The sequence below is a fragment of the Quercus robur genome, chromosome 8 (genome assembly GCF_932294415.1).
Source record: "Quercus robur chromosome 8, dhQueRobu3.1, whole genome shotgun sequence".
NCBI lineage: Eukaryota > Viridiplantae > Streptophyta > Magnoliopsida > Fagales > Fagaceae > Quercus > Quercus robur.
The window spans coordinates 44,141,790-44,162,548 of record NC_065541.1 but is presented as its reverse complement, the minus strand read 5'-3'; the positions used below and the strand labels follow the sequence as shown (position 1 = coordinate 44,162,548).

The following is a 20,759-nucleotide window of genomic DNA, read 5'->3' as shown; positions in this document are numbered from 1 at the left end:
ATCTATTTTCTCACGCTCTAAAGTCTGAATCTCTTTTAGACTTTTACAATCTCACACCTCCTCTCGCCAAAGAACAACTCTCTCTCTCTCTCTCTCTCTCTCTCTCTAAGATGGCTGCAGCAGAGACATTTGTATTCAACATAGCACAAAAAGTGCTGGAGAAATTGGGATCCCTGGCTTTCCAAGAAGCTCGCTTGATATGGGGTGCTGAAAGTGATCTAGGAAGATTTGAAAAAACCCTCTCCACCGTCAAAGCTGTGTTGTTGGATGCAGAAGAGCAGCAGGTTCATAACCAGGAGCTGACCGTCTGGCTTGGGCAGCTCAAAGAAGTGTTTTACGATGCTCAAGATGTCCTTGATGAATTCGAGTGTGAAGCACTGCGGAGGCAAGTGGTGGAAATGCAGGGGAGCACCACCAGGAAGGTACGCCGTTTCTTTTCTTCCTCTAATTCACTTGTATTCCGAACCAAGATGGCTCACAAAGTCAAAGAAATTAGAGCACGTTTAGATGAGGTTGCAGACGATAGGGCCAAGTTTCATCTCTCTCCACGGTCGGATGATAGGCATGTGGTGCGTGGAAGGGAGATGAGTTACTCCTTTGTCCAGCCTTCAGATGTGATAGGAAGAGACCAAGAGAAAGAAAATATTGTGGAGCATCTAATGGATCCTAGTGATGGTCAATCCATCTCTGTTGTTCCTGTAGTTGGGATTGGAGGTCTTGGCAAGACTGCGTTAGCTAAACTGGTGTTTAATGATGAAAGAGTGATAGAGCATTTTGAGTTAAAGTGTTGGGTGTGCGTGTCTGACGAATTCGTTTTAAAACAACTACTGGTTAAAATTATCAAATCAATAACTAGTGAAAATCGTAGCGATTTGGATGAAGAGCAGTTGCAAGTGCTACTTCGAAAGATTTTGGATGGCAAGAAATTCTTTCTTGTCTTGGACGACGTATGGAACGAGGACAGGGGAAAATGGATTGAGTTGAGGAATTTGTTGATGGGGGGTGCCAATGGAAGTAAGATTCTTGTGACTACACGCAGCCCAACAATTGCTTCCATGATGGGCACATTGTCCCCCTACAACTTGAAAGGTCTTTTACATCAAGAGTGTCTGTCCCTATTTATAAAATGGGCATTTGATGAAGGAAAAGAGAGGCAGCACACAAACCTCGTGGAAATTGGGGATGCGATTGTGAAGAAATGCAAAGGGGTTCCCTTGGCAGTGAGATCGTTAGGAAGCCTACTATATTCAAAGCTTGATGAACGTGATTGGCTATTTGTAAGAGATAATGAAATGTGGAAATTGAACAGAAAAGAAGGGGATATTTTGTCGGTCTTGCAATTGAGTTACAATCAGATGCCATCTTACTTGAAACAATGTTTTGCTTTTCTTTCACTTTTTCCGAAAGATTTTGAATTTGATACTTCTAATTTAATTCCATATTGGATGGCAAATGGGTTTCTTCAATCACCAAATGAAAATCAAGAGCTGGAAGACATTGGCAACCAATATATAGATGAGCTCTATTCAAGATGTTTCCTTGAAGATTATATTGACAGTGGTTACGGGCGAGGGTTCAAAATACATGATCTTGCGCATGACCTAGCACTATCATTAGCCCAAAGTGAGTGCTTAATTATTAATTGTCAGATCCAAAACATCTCTAAAAAGGTTTGGCATTTATCATGTTCTGACAATACTTGGCAGAATGAAAATGTTTTAAAATGTTTACAAAAATCAAAGAGTTTACGAACCATTCTTTTTATGGTGGAAGGAGTTGGACCTTCTACTAAATCCTTTGTTGATTTATGTCGCTCAAAATTTAGATACCTGCGAGTTCTAGATTTAAGTGACTCAAGTATTGAGGTGTTACCCAGCTCCATTGGTACCATGAAGCATTTAAGGATGTTGGATTTGGGTAAAAATTGTAGAATTCAAAAACTCCCAAACTCCATTTGCAAGCTTCAAAATTTGCAAACTTTACTACTCAAAGGATGTGAAAAACTAGAAGAATTACCAAAAGATATGAGATACCTGATTAGACTCAGAACCTTGTCATTGACAACCAAACAGAAGTGTCTACCTGTGAGCTCTAATTCCCTGCGAGTTTTGAGATTGTTTAATTGTGGCAATATAGAATCTTTGGTTGAAACGATGCAAGTCTGTACAAACCTTCGGTTTTTGTGTATGGACAATTGTGGGGGTCTGATCTCTTTGCTTCCTACCCTAAAATTCCTTACCACGTTAGAGGCTTTGATTATTGAGAATTGTGAAAAGCTTGATCTGACTGAAATGGAAGACAATCAAGATGATTTCCCAACGAGCCTTCGAATATTAGGCTTTACTGGATTACCACAGTTGGTGGCTATGCCCAATTGGATTAAACGCTCTTCAAAATATTTACAATTGCTTTCAATTGACAGTTGTCCTAACTTGACAACATTGCCAGAGTGGCTGGTGAATCTCGAATCGCTTAGACAACTTACAATTTTGAATTGCCCCAAATTGTCTTCTCTATCGAAGGGGAAGCTTTGTCTCCCAGCTCTAAGATCTTTCATAATTGCAAAATGTCCTGAATTAATTAGAAGATGCCAACCGGAAATTGGAGAGGATTGGCACAAGATTGCTCATGCCTCAGAAATTTATCTGGACTACAAGCGGATTAAATAAGCTGATAATTAGGTATGGAGTAATCGCTCTCCCTCTCTTTTATTTATTCTTACTTCCAAGAGTTTAACATTTATAAAATATTATTCTATCTCTGGTAGTGTGATCATTGCAAATCAATATATACATTAATACATATAAATATGCATTATATGTCCACCGTACATTAATTTGGTCAAAGTCGGAATTCTTGTTATGTTAATTAGATGTTGAAATTGGAAGTATTAATGGACTAATGGAGATATTCTTGATTTGATAAATTGCTTAATCTGGACAAGGGCTCTTAATTGGTGGAGATACTTAAAGACTATATTATAGAGTAATTATACAAGTGCTCTTTTCTATACTCTACTAGGGGTCCGATTGATTAGAGGGGTTGAAAAGTGGAAGAATAGAAAATGAGGAAGTAATAGAAAATTGTGAGGATAGAAGAGATTTAATTTTCTTTCATATATGTTTGGTTTGGAGGATGGAAAATGGAGAGATGAAAAATAGAGTTGATATAAATTTACATTTTTTCCCTATTAAATAAAACAAAAGGTAATACATTTTTTTAATTAAAATTTGTTTTATGGACACTTCAATTAATATATATATATATATATATATATTTATATTTTAAAGACCACAAGCCAAAAAGATCCAAAACAGATGAGAAAGAAAAGGTGGGAAAAAAAAATTGAGAATGTAAGAAATGGATAAAAGCAAAAAGAAGAAAAAGAAAAAAAAGTGAATTGTGTGAGTGTATGTCTGATACTAAGGGTCTGTTTGGATAGAACTTATTTTGCTGAAACTGAAAATTGAAAACTGAAAACACTGTAGCAAAATAATTTTTAAATATGTAAATAGTGCTGTGGGACCCATATTTAATGAAAAAATTGATAAAAAATGAAATTTGTGGGTCCGTGAACAGTGCACGGATGCACTGTTCACACAAAACTGGTCAAAAGTTGCGGCTACTGTTCATGTACAGTACATGAACAGTAACCGCGTTGGGGTAAAACGCGTGCTCCCAAAAAAAAAAAAAAAGAAGGCAAAACGCAGCAAACAAAACGCGTATCCAAACTAACACTAATTGTACGCGTTATTTTTATTTTTATTATATTGTTATTTGTGTGAATTGTGATGTGTGTAGATGTGTGCATGCACTGTATAAATATAATATAACTTTGTATAATTTAATAATTATGAAATAAAGATGATTTGTGCAATGTATGTGTATTGTTATCATATTATAATAATCTTTTGTTATAAAGTTAAAGATTCAAGAAAAAAAATAGTAAAGCTAGTGATTGTTCAAGCATTTGATTGGTTAAGTAGACACTTAGTATATTATTTATGTATGGATAAGTGTGGCTGTGTGGGTCAATAATTAATACAGTGTTAGCAGGTTGAGTTTTGTCATTTACTTTAAAATATTTTTATAAAAACAATGACAAATAGATAATGACAACTGCTTGAAAGTAAAAATATTATTCAAACTTAACAAAATAAAATGATAACACCTACCTGCCCTGGCAATAGATAATGACAACCGCGATTTCAAAATTTGAAAACTCTTAGAATGAAATTGTAAAGGTTCATATATTTGCTGTTTTTTTTTCAATAACTCGATATATTGAAATTCATCTTTTATTAAATTTAATTAAATTTAAGTTTTTTAATGACCCCCTAAAAGAATTCTTGGATCCATTGAGAGTACAATTATGTTGTATTGCCTCCTTTCACATTATTGTGGGTTCCATCAATTGAATTCATGGTGATTCAACCAAAAAAAATAATAATTTATGGTAGGATCTAACATTCATATGAAACGGGGGAATACCATGTAACTAAGATCTAGGAGTATCCAAAAGTTTCTCTATACTGTGTATACTTGAGATCCAATTCCAACTCATTATAGCTTCATAATCTTTTATAGGGGTGTGCATGGGTTGAGTTAAGGGATTTTTTAATCCAATCCACTATATTCAGGTTGAAAAAAACTCAATTCAAGCCAAACCATCATAGAGTTCAACCCAACCCCCGTGGATCGGATCTGACATTTAAAATAACAACATATTTACTAATTAAACCTGAGGATAGCACCAAACTAACACAATATATGATCAGTGCATCAAACCAACACAAATAAAAGAAAATTTATATCTTATAATTACTTTGGTATTTCATCAAACCCAAATAGTAAATAATTAAACTATATAATATATATTTTAAATAAATATCAAAAATAGATGAGTTGGGTTGGGTTGGGTTAGGTGAATTTGTAACTTTGCAAACCCGCATTCAACCCAACTCACTGTAAAATAAAATTTGGCAATCCAACCCAACCCACCAACCCTTAGATATCGACCCAACCGGTGGGTTGGGTTGGATTGGATTGGTTTTGGCAGATTGGTGGGTTAGCTGTACACCCTACTTTTTGACTTACTATATTGATGTATGTATACTCCTTTGACTTGAATTTTTGGCTATAAGATAATTTCAGTGACCCTGTCCATGAGTTTAATATAGCCATTATCTGGATTATGTGATGTAGTGGAGGTTGTGCAGATTCATAATGTGATTATGTTGATGATAATTTTGATAGTTGAGATATATTTCATTGACCCAAACCTTGAAGATGATAATGTGACCATATCTAATGGAGCAATACACAAGATACGCAATTTTACATTATCAAACTTGTGATATGTTTATTGAGTATAATTTATCTCGAGTGTCATTTCCATTATAAAAGACACGATCTTGTTCTCTTTTGACTTGCCTCTGATTCTTACACTATTATCCAGTGAGTCTTTTGACATTTTTGAACCCATTAAGAAACCAATAATATTTTTCTCACATCTACTATTCTATTTACACTTTGTTTCAATACGAATCTTGTAGTTCTATTTTTACCTCTAGATGTTAGCGTGTGATTTATCACTTACAAGGTTTATTTAGCACCTTATTTGTTGTTTCAATATTTTTGCAGATTAGCTGATTGTGCTTACAGTTTTACAAGATCATTTAGGACGTGATGTTTTGAGCTTCAGGTGGACTATCATTGAAATCTTTAGTGCATTGTTAGTTTGGGAGATTTTCTTTTTGTATTTGAAATTCAATCTTTTTGTTTTGGGAGTTTACTCTATCATGAGTTATTTTAAATTTTTATTTATGTTTTATCATTAGAAGTTGGATTATAATGTTATTTTGGAGTTTATGAATATTAAATCTTATTTTTCTAACGGTAAGCTTAGCCTGACATGTGAGACAATGATAATATTTTGATTTTAAGAGGCACAATGTTATGGCATTACATAAGTGATGCCTTTAAATCTAGAACATGCATAATATCTATGGACTACTCATACACTAGAGCAGTGTCTATGGCTTGCTCATGACTCATGAGGGTAGAGGAGAAAGAGAACTAATGGGTATGGAGTTTAGTTAACATCATTTGGCCAAGTAATGAAGAACACATCCATTTGGCTTGATAACTAGTACTCTTAAAGGACCTCTGAGTTTTTGACAATGGTTTGAGAACTTTCGCCTCATGATTTTGTTCTATATAAGGACAAAATGGGCTTCTGCCCTTTTGGAACAAATTAATTACTCTTTTGCCCTTCTTCCCAAACTAAATAGGGATATACCCCTCTTTTGAAAATCGAGTTTTTCAAAATCGATTTAAACCCTATAGTGACGTTTTCAAGGACCTATAGTGACGTTTATAAAGACCTATAGTGGCGTTTTGTAACTTGATATCCATGAAATCGAGTTATAGGCAATGAATCAAGTTATAGAACGTCACTATAGGTTCTTAAAATGTCACTATAAGTCCTTAAAAACGTCACTATAGGGCTCTAGAATTTTTTTTTTTTAAACTCGATTTTGAGAAACTCAATTTTCAAAAAATGGGCATTTCCCTGTTTAGTTTGGGAAGAAGGGCAAAAAGCTAATTAATTTGCTCAAAAAGGGCAGAAGCCCATTTTGTCCTCTATATAATGCTAATGTCTTTAAGCTCAATGATTTGTTGTGTCGAGCAAGTTACAATGATTTTATATATTTATTGCAAACAAAGTTGGTTCCTTCTTAGCAAATCCTAATTTATTTAATTAATTTGTTTTTATGCTACTTAATATCCTTAAAGTAATTCACCAAAAAAAAAAGTAGAGGCGGTTAATCCTCTCAAAAAAAAGAAAAATACCGGGCCATGAAACACAAATCAATGAGAAAGAATGAGAAATACCGGGCCCAAGATCCTTCTGGCTTCACACCCTCTGGTCTAGTGACATAGAAAAGGGCCCATGTGTCTGTCACAAGGCATGACTAGGATGCCCTATAATGTTGCTAATAAATAGTATGGATGTTCCATGCAACAAGACTTAGACCCTCAAATCTACTGCAAATCGACTTGTTTCATAGAGTGAACATTGGGTGTCTTGCTACTAAAGCTAATCTTCATGATACTCAATCATCATATTCTCCTTGATGATTTTTATTTTTTATTTTTATAATCAAAATGTTGCGTACATTTTTAATAAGTTTGAAATGAAGCATTCAACAACTAAGAGCAACCATATCAGTCCATGTATTTTACACATCCATTTTTACACTAAAAACCTACTTTTTCTATTTTACACATTCACTTTTACAAAACACCCACATCAGTTCATCTATTTTATCATCTCCTTTATTTAAATAATCAATTTTTTCAATTTTTTTATTATTTCCTCAACCGACCACTTTATTATACGCGCGTTCTCATTTTTTCTATACAGCTCTCTCTTTCTTTTCTAATAAAGCTCTCTCTCTCTCTCTCTCTCTCTCTCTCTCTCTCTCTCTCTCTCTCTCTCTCTCTCTCTCTCTCTCTCTCTCTCTCTGGGAACCCATTTTTTGTTCTCATTTTTTCTTTTCTGATAAAGCTCTCTCTCTCTCTCTCTCTCTCTCTCTCTGGGAACCCATTTTCGGTTCTCATTTTTTCTTTTCTGATAAAGCTCTCTATCTCTCTCTCTGAACCCATTTTTGGTTCTCATTTTTTCTGATGAAGCTCTCTCTCTCTCTCTCTGATACAGCTCTCTACACCCATAACCCATCTCTATACCCAAATCTGAATCAACTCTCCCTCTCGGTCTATACCGATCCACAGCTCCCGATCTCCCTAGCTCCGATCCATAGCTCCGATCCACAGCTCTGATCAGGCAAGCACCGATCTCCCTAGCTCCGATCCACTAGCACTGATCAGTTATTGTATCTTCCTAGCTCCGATCAGGCAAGACCCATACCCACGAGCTCCGATCAAGTGAGACCCACGAGCTCTGATCATTCCAGTCAAGTGTATCTCTGTGTTTTTTTTTTTTTTTTTTTTTTTTTTTTTTTTTTTTTTTTCACTTTTGAGCAAGTGTATCTTTATGTTGATTTGTCTGTGGATGTGTTTGGGTTAATTTTCAGTTGATTTTGGGTTTTCTGTTGATTTTGGGTTAATTTTCAGTTGAGTTTGGTTAATACTCTGTGCTAGATTTCGGTGTTTGGTGGTGGCGCTGGGTTTGGTGGTTGAGTGGTTATTCTGGCGCGCTGGGTTGTTGTAATGGTTGGGGAAGAGAAGTCGTTTGATAGGGGAGAGAAAATAATGTTAAAAAATTGTTTACACGGTGAACAGTAACCGTGTATATATGCACGGTTAGTATTCATTTTGCAAGACATCGTGTATATATAGTCATTTTTACATGAACTGATGTGGAAGAATTTTGGGGTAAAATGTGTAAATTGGAGCACTTTTTGTATTTTAGATGAGTATCCACGAGCTGGTGTGGATGCTCTAATAATCCTCGTTTGTGCCCATGGTTTCTTAGGCCCAAATGGATGCCTTCCTTTCTTAGGTCGCCATTGTTTTTGTTCAAAATGCAAAAGCTATTACATGTACATAGCAATTTAGGCCTATCAACAAGTCGGGCTCATATTAGACAAGAGTTTTTAATCCAAATTCAATTTTAGGTAAATTAAATATTTAGTCCTTAGCATTTACACTGTATCAATTCAATCCGTAACATTTCAAATATATCATTTCAATCCTCAAACTTTTGGTATTATGTTTGTGTCAAAAATTTAAAATAGTTTCTATTGTTAAGTGATTGATAAAAAATACTAATACCATGAGGCCTTTTTTTTTTTTTTTTAATATATATATAAAATGAATAAATAAAATACCCAAAAAAAAGGTAGGCGACATGTCTAAGGGTGGTGGTCACTGGAGAGTAGAGTTTGAAGGTCCCTAGCATGAGAATTGAAGAGGGGGGGGGGGGGGGGGTTGATGGACAAGTTGGCTTGGATTGGCGGTTTTTAATTATCAAGTTTTAATAGTTTTAATTTTTTTTTTATAAGAAAAATTAAGGCAAAACTATACTATTAGTCTTTGAAGTTTGCCCTGTGTGCGCAATTGGTCCCTTAAGTCTTAAGTTTGAAGCGAGCACAATTAGTCCCTTAAGTTTTAAAACTGAGTTGTATTGGTCATTTTACTAATTGCGGTTAACAGTGTTACTTACGTGACTAACGGAACAATGACTTAACATTTTTTTTAATGATGTGGCATATTTTGTAATAATGTGGCATGTTTTTAATTAAAAAATTATAGAAAAGCTGTCAGATTCCAAAATATCTAGACATTAATTTCTTTCCTTACAACCTTCTCTTTTTCTCTCTAGATTCATAGATAACCCAGATACCCAACCGTGTGCTCCTTTCCTTTCCTCTCTTTCTCTATCACCCATTAATGCTCTCTTATTGATAACTTCAACCCCTTCTTAAAACCACTTCCTATATATCCCACATGTGTTACCTACACCAATTTTCATTGTAAAAACTGAAACTTTTTCATGGCGGTCTTTCTGTACTCATTTCTCTTTGTGGTTTTCTCTACCACCCTTTTCTTCTTTCTTCGTTCCTCACGTTGCCGGAGGCTAAGATTGCCACCTAGGAATCTTGGGCTTCACTTTATTGGTGAGACTCTGCAGCTTATTTCAGTTTACAAGACTGAGAACCCAGAACCCTTTATCGATGAGAGGGTGAACCGGTTTGGCCCCATATTGCACACTACTATTTGGAACAATTTGAAGTATAGGTTATTTGATGTTACTATTTTGAACATGTAAATTTAGTTAGTAATTTTTTAATTAAAAACATGCCACATCATTAAAAAAAGTGCCAAATCATTGTTCCGTTAGCCATGTAAGTAACACCGTTAACAGCAGTTAATAAAAGGACCAATACAACTCAGTTTTAAAACTTAAGGGACTAATTGTGCTCGCTTCAAACTTGAGGGACCAATTGCGCACACAGGACAAACTTCAGGGACCAATAACGTAGTTTCGCCAAAAATTAAGGCCACATGGCAGCCCATGTGGCAGTACACATGGTATAAAAATAATATGTTAATATCACAATTAACCACATTAGTATTTTCTATTTGTCACTTAATAGTTTTGACTCAATACCAAAAAGTTAGGGACTAAAGCGCCACATTTGAAATGTATAGACCAAATTGACACAGAGAATAAAGGATAAGTACCAAAAATAAAATTTACCCTAATATGGCAAAATTAGCTTGGTTGGGATTGCGTGTCTGCTGGTTTGGAGTCGACCTTAGCATGCACCCTCATCCTTAGGTTAATGGGCGAACACTTATGCTGGGGAAAAAAAAAAGGCCGAGCTTAACGTGCATATCAAATAAGATTTTAATCCAAATTCAATTTTATATATAGGACCTAAATTCGAATTCGAATACGATGAATATAGAAATTGTAATTGAGTTCAGAACTTAAATCAAAATAAGAGCTTGTAAATGCCAAAAGCTATTAATTCCTTTTTTTTTATTTTTTTTATTTTATAAATATATCATATGATGGGATTTTGACTTATGACATTTAGTATATGATGATTCATATTTATCATCATAATAGAGTGGTAAGCGTTTCCAAATCCATGAACCATTCTCATAATCTTGCTGTGCTAGTTGAGGGGACTAAAAGCTTGTTCATTCAATTGCTCGTACTGTGATATGCCTTCTTTTCTGTAATAATTTTTTCTTCATTCGTCACTTACGTTGTTTGTGTATTGCAAGCATGCTATGATTTTTAGGGTTTTAGTTAAAATCATTATTTGTTATCTCTTTGAGTATTCTTAGCTCTTTCACACAACACATACAAGACACGAAATTGCTTGAATTTGGGTTAGCACCTGTTTTCACATCGTTCCAAGTAGGCGCAAATGGCATACGTAGCCACCAATGTTGTATACATCAAAGTCCGTCACATAAGGCCAAAATAAAAAGTCGATGTGCGCCACCAAAGGCCAAAATAATTTTCTTCTTTTATTTATTTTCTGAAACTTATTAAATGTTTGTTTCTTCTTAACTTATTAGGATTAGATCTAGAAAAATTCACTTTTCCAATTTTTTTATCACACACACATAACTCTAGACCAGGCCTAAAGCCTCAAATCTTAGTAGGATTAGATCCGAGGTTGATGTTGTTTATCACCATTTATATGACTACGGCATACGGTGTTCTCATTTTGAAGGTTCGCTCTGCAGGAGCTACTGGACCTGAAGATAATAATTAATACACCCAATTAAGAACATGGTGGTTTCTTTGAAGAAGAACTCTCTGGCAGAAGCCATGGAATTGGATCTTTTTACAAAATTTTACTAAGAAGCTTTAGATGGACATTAAACAAGATATACCAGGTTGCGTAAATCAATTTAGTACTGTCAGTTTAACAATTACTCAACCAAGTTAAGCCCATATTTATAGTGATTATGCAAACACATGCACGCCTAATTGTCACTCAATTAATTGAAACCCAGTTGTCATTTCTTCAAAGCGCCCAGTGACACACCCAGAGCCCTACTAAATGCTAAGGGAAGTATGAGAATATACTAAATGAACTAAAAGTATTTTTGTCTTCGTCGAATCTGTCACTTACAACAGATTCTTCAAGGTTGCGCTTGCTAATAGTTACCCAGGATCCCCACAATAATATAAGAAATATAACAGAAGTTCCAGCCAGTTAGCCCATCCCGACTAAAAACTGACTTTGAGCATTTTTCCTTTGCCTCAGTTAGCCCTGATCTATAGGGGAAAAAAGGGTTCATTTGCATTAGTCAATTTTGATTTAGTGTAGTTCACTATAACAAGTATTGAATTCACGGATATCGTATTGAACAAATTGATTCAGATCGCAAGATTTGACATTAAAACAGCAATAGGTCAGAAGCTTCCAAGTGACCTGAGTGCCAATCATCATTTACAAGCTACATTTCTTGCATTTTAGAGCAACAATAAGGATTTTTGCCTTTTGTAGCAGGAAATAGATAATTAAAACTTATACAACAATTTTTACATTCAGTTTGAAAGTTAAGAACTTTTTGATTTGGAATACAATTCTCATGACTGAAGTAAAAGGTTTGATGTAGTACATAATTGAAGTCCAATAATGCGAATGTGAGCAACATAGCACGCACCAAGTGCTTAATTTAAACAATGCCTATAGAATGAGTGGAAACTTACCAAGGATGACAATAGTATTTAGAACTGAGTGGAGTATAGGCAAGAAGTGATCACCAATTATCCCCCATCCAAGGAATTTCAAATCAAGCAAAATCAATCAAGATTATGCACAGTAATCACATACAAGAAAAGAAATGCATTTTCTAGGATAGTATTCTTGCAAGGCACAGCACCATGCCACCATGTGTTTAGAAAAAAAAAAAAGGCATAGCACCATGTGACCGACAATATCAACCGGTCAACATTTTTTTTCACCCAAAAATAATCAACCAGTCAACAAGATGAAAAGTTGGCAGCCGAACATGTTGACTCCCTCTTTGTAAATTGGCTCCAGCTCGGGTAAAGTAGACTAAAAGCAAAAAAAAGTGGGTCCACTTGGAGCTAGTGCGTAAATGTATAGCCAAGATTCCCTCTCGATCTGAAATCCCTAGACTTTCCTAATCTCCTCTCACTCTCATTCTTCCATTACCCCTTTCAATCTCTCTCTCTCTCAAAATGGCAGCAGAGACATTTGTATTCAACATAGCACAAAAAGTGCTGGAGAAATTGGGATCCCTGGCTTTCCAAGAAGCTCGCTTGATATGGGGTGCTGAAAGTGATCTAGGAAGACTTGAAAAAACCCTATCCACCGTCAAAGCTGTGTTGTTGGATGCAGAAGAGCAGCAGGTTCATAACCAGGAGCTGACCGTCTGGCTTGGGCAGCTCAAAGAAGTGTTTTATGATGCTCAAGATGTCCTTGATGAATTCGAGTGTGAAGCACTGCGGAGGCAAGTGGTGGAAATGCAGGGGAGCACCACCAGGGAGGTACGCCGTTTCTTTTCTTCCTCTAATTCACTTGTATTCCGAACCAAGATGGCTCACAAAGTCAAAGAAATTAGAGCACGTTTAGATGAGGTTGCAGCCGATAGGGCTAAGTTTCATAATCTCTCTCCACGGTCGGATGATAGGCATGTGGTGCGTGGAAGGGAGATGAGTTACTCCTTTGTCCAGCCTTCAGATGTGATAGGAAGAGACCAAGACAAAGAAAAAATTGTGGAGTATCTAATGGATCCCAGTGACGGTCAATCCATCTCTGTTGTTCCTGTAGTTGGGATTGGAGGTCTTGGCAAGACTGCGTTAGCTAAACTGGTGTTTAATGATGAAAGAGTGATAGATCATTTTGAGTTAAAGTGTTGGGTGTGCGTGTCTGACGAATTCGTTTTAAAACAACTACTGGTTAAAATTATCAAATCAATAACTAGTGAAAATCGTGGCGATTTGGATGAAGAGCAGTTGCAAGTGCTACTTCGAAATAATTTGGATGGCAAGAAATTCTTTCTTGTCTTGGACGACGTATGGAACGAGGACAGGGGAAAATGGATTGAGTTGAGGAATTTGTTGATGGGGGGTGCCAATGGAAGTAAGATTCTTGTGACTACACGCAGCCCAACAATTGCTTCCATGATGGGCACCATGTCCCCATACAACTTGGAAGGTCTTTTACATCAAGAGTGTCTGTCCCTATTTATAAAATGGGCATTTGATGAAGGAAAAGAGAGGCAGCACACAAACCTCGTGGAAATTGGGGATGCGATTGTGAAGAAATGCAAAGGGGTTCCCTTGGCAGTGAAATCATTAGGAAGCCTACTATATTCAAAGCTTGATGAACGTGATTGGCTATTTGTAAGAGATAATGAAATGTGGAAATTGAACAGAAAAGAAGGGGATATTTTGTCGGTCTTGCAATTAAGTTACAATCAGATGCCATCTTACTTGAAACAATGTTTTGCACTTCTTTCACTTCTTCCGAAAGATTATAATTTCAATACTTTTGATTTAATTCCATATTGGATGGCAAATGGGCTTCTTCAATCACCAAATGAAAATCAAGAGCTGGAAGATATTGGCAACCAATATATAGATGAGCTCTATTCAAGATGTTTCCTTGAAGATTATATTGATTTAGGTTTCATGCGAACATTCAAAATACATGATATTGCACATGACCTAGCACTATCATCAGCCCAAAGTGACTGCTTAATTATTAGTTGTCAGATCCAAAACATCTCCGGAAAGGTTTGGCATTTGTCATATACTGACAATACTTGGCAGAATGAAAATGTTTTAAAATGTTTACAAAAATCAAAGAGTTTACGAAGCATTCTTTTTACGGTGGAAGGAGTTGGACCTTCTACTAAATCCTTTGTTGATTTATGTCTCTCAAAATTTAGATACCTGCGAGTTCTAGATTTAAGTGACTCAAGTTTTGAGGTGTTACCCAGCTCCATTGGTACCATGAAGCATTTAAGGTTGTTGGATTTGACTAACAATTGTAGAATTCATAAACTCCCAAACTCCATTTGCAAGCTTCAAAATTTGCAAACTTTAAAACTCCATGGATGTGAAAAAATAGAAGAATTACCAAAAGATATAAGATACCTGATCAAACTCAGAACCTTTTCAATGACAACCAAACAGAAGTGTCTACCTGGGTGCTCTAATTCCCTGCGAGCTTTGGGATTATTTAATTGTGGCAATCTAGAATCTTTGGTTGAAACAATGCAAGTCTGTACAAGCCTTCGGTTCTTGGTTATTGTCAATTGTGGGGGTCTGATCTCTTTGCATCCTAACCTAAAACTCCTTACCATGTTAGAGGCTTTGGGAATTGAGAATTGTGAAAAGCTTGATCTGACTAAAATGGAAGACAATCAAGACAATTTCCCAACGAGCCTTCGACTATTACGCTTTACTGGATTACCACAGTTGGTGGCTATGCCCGATTGGATTAAACGCTCTGCAAAATCTTTACAAATCCTTGATATTCAGAGTTGTCCTAATTTGACAGCATTGCCAGAGTGGCTGGTGAATCTTGAATCGCTTAGACAACTTGCAATTTTGAATTGCCACAAATTGTCTTGTCTATCGAAGGGGAAGCTTTGTCTCCCAGCTCTAAGATCTTTTAGAATTGCAGAATGTCCCGAATTAATTAGAAGATGCCAACCAGAAATCGGAGAAGATTGGCACAAGATTGCTCATGCCTCAGAAATTTATCTCGATTACAAGCGGATTAAATAAGCTGATAATTAGGTATGGAGTAATCGCTCTCCCTCTCTTTTATTTATTCTTTCTTCCCAGAGTTTAACATTTATAAAATATTATTCTATCTTTGGTTGTGTGATCATTGAAAATCAATATGTACATTAATACATATAAATAAGCATTATATGTCTACCGTACATTAATTAGGTCAAAGTTAGAATTCTTGTTATGTTAATTAGATGTTGAAATTGGAAGTATTAATGGACTAATGGAGATATTCTTGATTTGATAAATTGCTTAATCTGTACAAGTGCTCTTAATTGATGGAGATACTTATAGACTATATTATAGAGGAATTGTACAAGTGCTCTTTTCTATCCTCTAATAAGGGTCTATCTGGTTGGAGGGGTTGAAAAGTGGGAGGATAAAAAATGGGAAAGGGATAGAAAATTGTGAGAATAGAAGAGATTTAATTTTATTTTATATATGTTTGGTTTGGAGGATGGAAAATGGAGAGATGGAAGATGAAGTTGGTATAAATTTACAATTATATCTCTATTAAATAAAACAAAATGTAATACTCCTACATTTTTTTAATTAAAATTTCTTTTATGGACACTTCAATTAATATATATAAATATGTGCGTGTGTGTATATATTTTTTTAAAGTCCACAAGCCAAAAGATCCAAAACAAATGAGAAAAAAAATGGTGGGAAAAAAAAATGAGAGTTTAAGAAATTGATAAAAGCAAAAAGAAGAAAAAGACAAAAAGTGAATTGTGTGAGTGTGTCTAATATGTATGCGTTACATTTATTTTTATTATATAGTTATTTGTGTGAATTGTGGTGTGTGTAGATGTGTGCATGTACTGTATAAATATAATATAAATTTATATAATTTAATAATTATGAAATAAAGATGATTTGTTCAATGTATGTGCATTGTTATCATATTATAATAATAATCTTTTGCTATAAAGTTAAAGATTCAAGAAAAAAAAATAGTAAAGCTAGTGATTGTTCAAGTATTTGATTGGTTAAGTAAATACTTAATGTATTATTTATGTATGGATGAGTGTGACTATGTGGGTCAATAATTAAAATAGTGTTAGTAGGTTAAGTTTTGTCATTTATTTTAAAATATTTTTATAAAAATAATGACAAATAGATAGTGACAACCGCATAAAAGTAAAAATATTATTCAAACTTATCAAAATAAAATAGTAACTGTAAGGACTCAATTTAGTTCCCAAGCCCAAAGGATAGATAGATTTAGGCCCAAAAAGCCCAATACAATGAATTTGTAGAGAGTGGGTTGGAAAACTAGGCCCTAATAAGTTAAAACAACTATTAAAGTGGATCCGGATGACAAGGAAATAAAATAAAATGGTTTTTTTCCAAGGAAAGTCGTCCTCGGCACAGTCCGAGAAGATTAATTCTAGTCCCTGATATTTGCTAGTGGTTTAGCTTCAATCCACTTGGTGAAATAATCCGTGCTGACCAGCAGCCATCTTTTATTCCCTACTGCCTTAAGGAAAGACCCTACAATATCCAAGCCCCATTAAGTAAATGGCCAAGGGTTGGACAAAGGATTAAAGACACCTCCCGATTGATGAATGTTTGGGGCCAACCTTTGGCATTGGATGCATTTCTTCACATACTCTTTTACTTCCCTTTACATATTTGGCCACCAATATTCCTAAGTGAGGGCCCTATGAGATAAGGATCTGCCTCTTGTATGGTTTCCACAAATCCCTTTATATAATTCCTCTAGGAGTAGTTCTACTATCTCAGTGTGTATGCATAGCAAATATGGTCCAAAAAATGAGCACTTGTACAATTTTTGGTCCTCGAACGGCCAAAACTAAGCCTTCCTCTGTATTTTGTTAGCCTCGGACTTCCCCTCGGGCAAGATATCTTCCTTAAAGAATAGCACAATAGAGTCCATCCAGCTAGGTCCCACCCTTATTTGATGAATACAAACAATCTCTCTCTTTATCTCAGCAGGTTTACACAAGTCTTCAACAAGGATAACCCGAGGTAAACTCTGCGCCAAGGATGTTGCGAGAGTGGCCAGAGAATCAGCATGGCTATTTCCGCTTTTGGGATTTGCAACAAACTGAAAGACTCAAACCTTGATTGCAAGTGCCTAACCTGACTTAAGTTTATTTGCATTCTCACATCTCTGGCCTTTAACTCTCCCTTCACCTGGCCTATAACCAGTCTTGAATCTGAAAATACTTCCACTGTCCTTCTTCCCATTTTCTGAACCATAGTCATTCCAACTAGTAAAGCCTCATACTTGGCCTCATTGTTTGTGGCCAAAAATCCCAATCTTAAGGATTTCTCAATAGTGATTTTCTCAGGAGATATTAAAACTAGCCCCACTCCAGATCCTCTTTGATTTGCTACACTGTCAACTTACACTTTCCAGGATAAAGGCTCTTGCAAGGAAACCATGCCAACTGATTTTCCATCCATGTGTTGCCTCTCAACTTCCTCTCCCAATGAGGGTTCAGTAAACTCGACCACCAAATCTGCGAGAACCTAGCCCTTGATAGAGGTGCGAGGCATGTATTTGATATCAAAAGCCCTTAGGATCATACCCCATTTGGCAATCCTACCCGTGTAATCAGCACTCCGAAGTAGGGATCTAAGCGAAAGTTGGGTTAAGACAACAACTGTGTAAGATTGGAAGTAGTGGAGGAGCTTACGCGTAGCATGCACCACAGCCAAAATGGCTTTTTACAGTGGTAGGTAACAAACCTCGGCCTCATGTAGTGACTTACTCACATAATAAACTGGCATTTGAACACCACTATTGACCTGTATCAACACTAAGCTCACCGTATGGGAGACCACAGTAATATAAGTAAACAAAACCTCAGCCATCTCAGGCTTGGACATAATGGATGGCCAAGAAAGGTATTCCTTCAACTGTTAGAAGGCCAAGACGCACTCCTCGGTCCATTCAAATCCCTTCCACTTATTTAATAACTGGAAGAAAGGCCTACACTTGTTTGCTAACTGAAAAATGAATCGATTTAGAGTAGCAGTCATCCCTGTCAACTTCTAGACCTCTTTGGGATTTCGAGGTGGCTGCAAATTGTTAATTGCCTTAATTTAGTCAGGATTGACTTCAATTCCATGGTGAGTGACCGTGTACCCTAAGAACTTCCCTGAACCAACATCAAAAGAGCACTTAGAAGCATCATGTCGCAACTTATGTCTCCTTAAGATTTCAAAGATATTCCCGAGGTCGTTGATATGCTTGGATTCTAGCTTACTCTTTACCACCATATCATCTATATAAACCTCAATGATTTTTCCTAATTGTGGCTCAAACATCCTGGTCATCATCCTCTGATAGGTTGACCCTACCAAAAGGCATCATCTTGTAATGGTAATTTCTAGTAGGAGTAACAAAAGTTGTCTTCTCTTCATTATCCAAAGTTAAAGGTATCTGATGGTATCCTTGAAAGGCATCTAAGAAACTCATTCGAGGGTGGCCTACAGTTGCATCTATTAATTGGTCTATCTGAGGCATGGGGAAAGGGTCCTTAAGGCAAGCTTTGTTCAGGTCTGTGAAATCCACACATACTCGTCACTTCCCACTTTTCTTCTTCACCACCACCGTATTGGCTAACCATTCAGAGTAGAACACTTGTTTAATAGCCCCAGCCTGCTTAAGCTTGCTCATCTCCTCCTTGACAGCATCTGAATGCTCTTTAGATGAACACCGAGGTGATTGCTTCCTAGGAATGACAGTTGGGTTGGCATTTAAATGATGGCAAATGAAATTTGGGTCCACGCCTAGAGCTTCGTAAGGACTCCAAACGAACACATCAATATTCCTTTTGAGAAATAACACCAGCTCTTCCTTCTCTTGAGGAGGCAACTGAGCTCTGATCTGAAAGAACTTCTCTAGATCACCATCTATAACAATTTCCTCTAACTTATCACATTTTGCCCCTTCTGGCACTGCATCTAGGGATAACACCCGAATCCTTGATTGCTACAAGCGCTTATCAGTAGAGGCCGAGGACCCGACTCCAGGCTAATGCATAATTGCAGCCACCAAGCACTGCCTAGCCATGAACTGGCTCCTAACTAGCTCCTTAATATGATCCCTGGACAGATATTTCACTTTCAAGTGCAGGGTGGAAGAAACAGCCCCCAAAGCATGGAGCCAGGGTTTTGCCACGATGGCAATATAGGGAGAATAGGCATCCACCAAGATAAAATCCACCTTAAACCTCTGAACCTGCTTGGACAGGTAGTCTAATCTGGCCCCTTGGAATAACAACCTTACCATCAAAGCCTACCAAAGGTGAATCATATTCTGTCAAATCCTTAAATATCAAGTTTAAACCTTTGTATAAATCAGGGTACATAATCTCTACCCCACTGCCTTGATCCACCAACACCCTCTTCACATCATACCCTCTTATCCTAAGGGTGACTACCAAAGCATCATCATGTGACTTGATGAGAATGCAAATTGTCATATTTTTCTCCCTTAATGTTTAGTCTTTTAAATTTATTTGGTGCCTAAATTTACTCGTTATTCTTATATTTTGATTTAGGATGCAAATGGAGGCATTAAGTGCAAAACGTAGCTAATTGGGTGATTCTGGACAACTTTGATATTGCTTCGTAATTTGGGCATAACTCTCTCATCCAAGCTCCAATTAAGATGATTCAAGATGCTATGGAACGCCAAAACAAAGCTCTACAACTTTCATGTTTTGAGTTTTGAGAGATACGGGCTGCATCAAGGACGAAATCGGGCTTGAAGTTGCTGCATCTACACTGCTGACATCCTGGAATGTTCCTTTGTCTGCAATTCTAATACGTAGATCTGATGGGATTTATTTTCAGAAGCTTCTAGATCTAGTGCATGAAATTTCCAGCTAAAAATCACCACTTTCATAGTTATATTAGGATTTTTTTTTTTTAATATTTTTCCTTAATTAGTTAGATTTGTATATTATTATTGAGAATATTTTTAGGAAATTTTGTAGGCTTGGGAAAGGGGGAATTAACATGTAAAAGGGGGAGAAGAAATCAGAATTGGACACACACGCTTCTCTCTCCCCTCTTCTCTGATTTTTTTCCTTTTGAGTTTTCAACATGGCCCTACTTGGCTAAACTTTTATACTTGGTCGAAGAAAACTAAAGCCTGTGAATCAATAAAACTGTGAGATCTAATTTGTTTTTATTGTTCAATTTATGTGTTGAATATCGGATGTTCTTCTGTGCCTATTTTCATGATTGTCTCGTTTAATTACTAGGAGGCCTACTAGTTTATTGTTCATTGCAATCTACTGCTAGGTTAGATATCAAATCCGTAATTGTTTAATCTCTCTAACTTGTGAAGCAACCAAGATTTAATGATTTGTTACGTCAGAAATTATTAGATCTTAGGAAGAATACTCGACTAAATTAAATGCAACCGCTTGTGTTTGTGTTGTTTAGTTTCATCGATCTCTCTAATTCTTAAGGCTGCTACTAGATTAAACCTTTAACG

General features: G+C 36.2%; 2 protein-coding genes and 1 pseudogene across 2 annotated transcripts in view; all 3 read left to right on the top strand.

Moving 5' to 3' along the window:
- The first annotated feature begins 1 nt into the window (after position 1).
- Positions 2 to 20,759, top strand: part of LOC126695652 (putative disease resistance protein RGA1) — a 39,015-nt gene continuing 18,257 nt past the window's right edge. The window contains exon 1 of the mRNA XM_050392480.1: positions 2 to 512. Within this exon, the coding sequence (XP_050248437.1) occupies positions 111 to 512 (402 nt within the window). The 5' untranslated portion in view covers positions 2 to 110. The remainder of the gene's footprint in view (positions 513 to 20,759) is intronic.
- Positions 1,789 to 20,759, top strand: part of LOC126695654 (uncharacterized) — a 27,349-nt pseudogene continuing 8,378 nt past the window's right edge.
- The window catches only part of LOC126695651 (putative disease resistance protein RGA4), a 46,986-nt gene continuing 38,835 nt past the window's right edge, over positions 12,609 to 20,759 (top strand). The window contains exon 1 of the mRNA XM_050392479.1: positions 12,609 to 15,277. Within this exon, the coding sequence (XP_050248436.1) occupies positions 12,707 to 15,265 (2,559 nt within the window). The 5' untranslated portion in view covers positions 12,609 to 12,706 and the 3' untranslated portion in view covers positions 15,266 to 15,277. The remainder of the gene's footprint in view (positions 15,278 to 20,759) is intronic.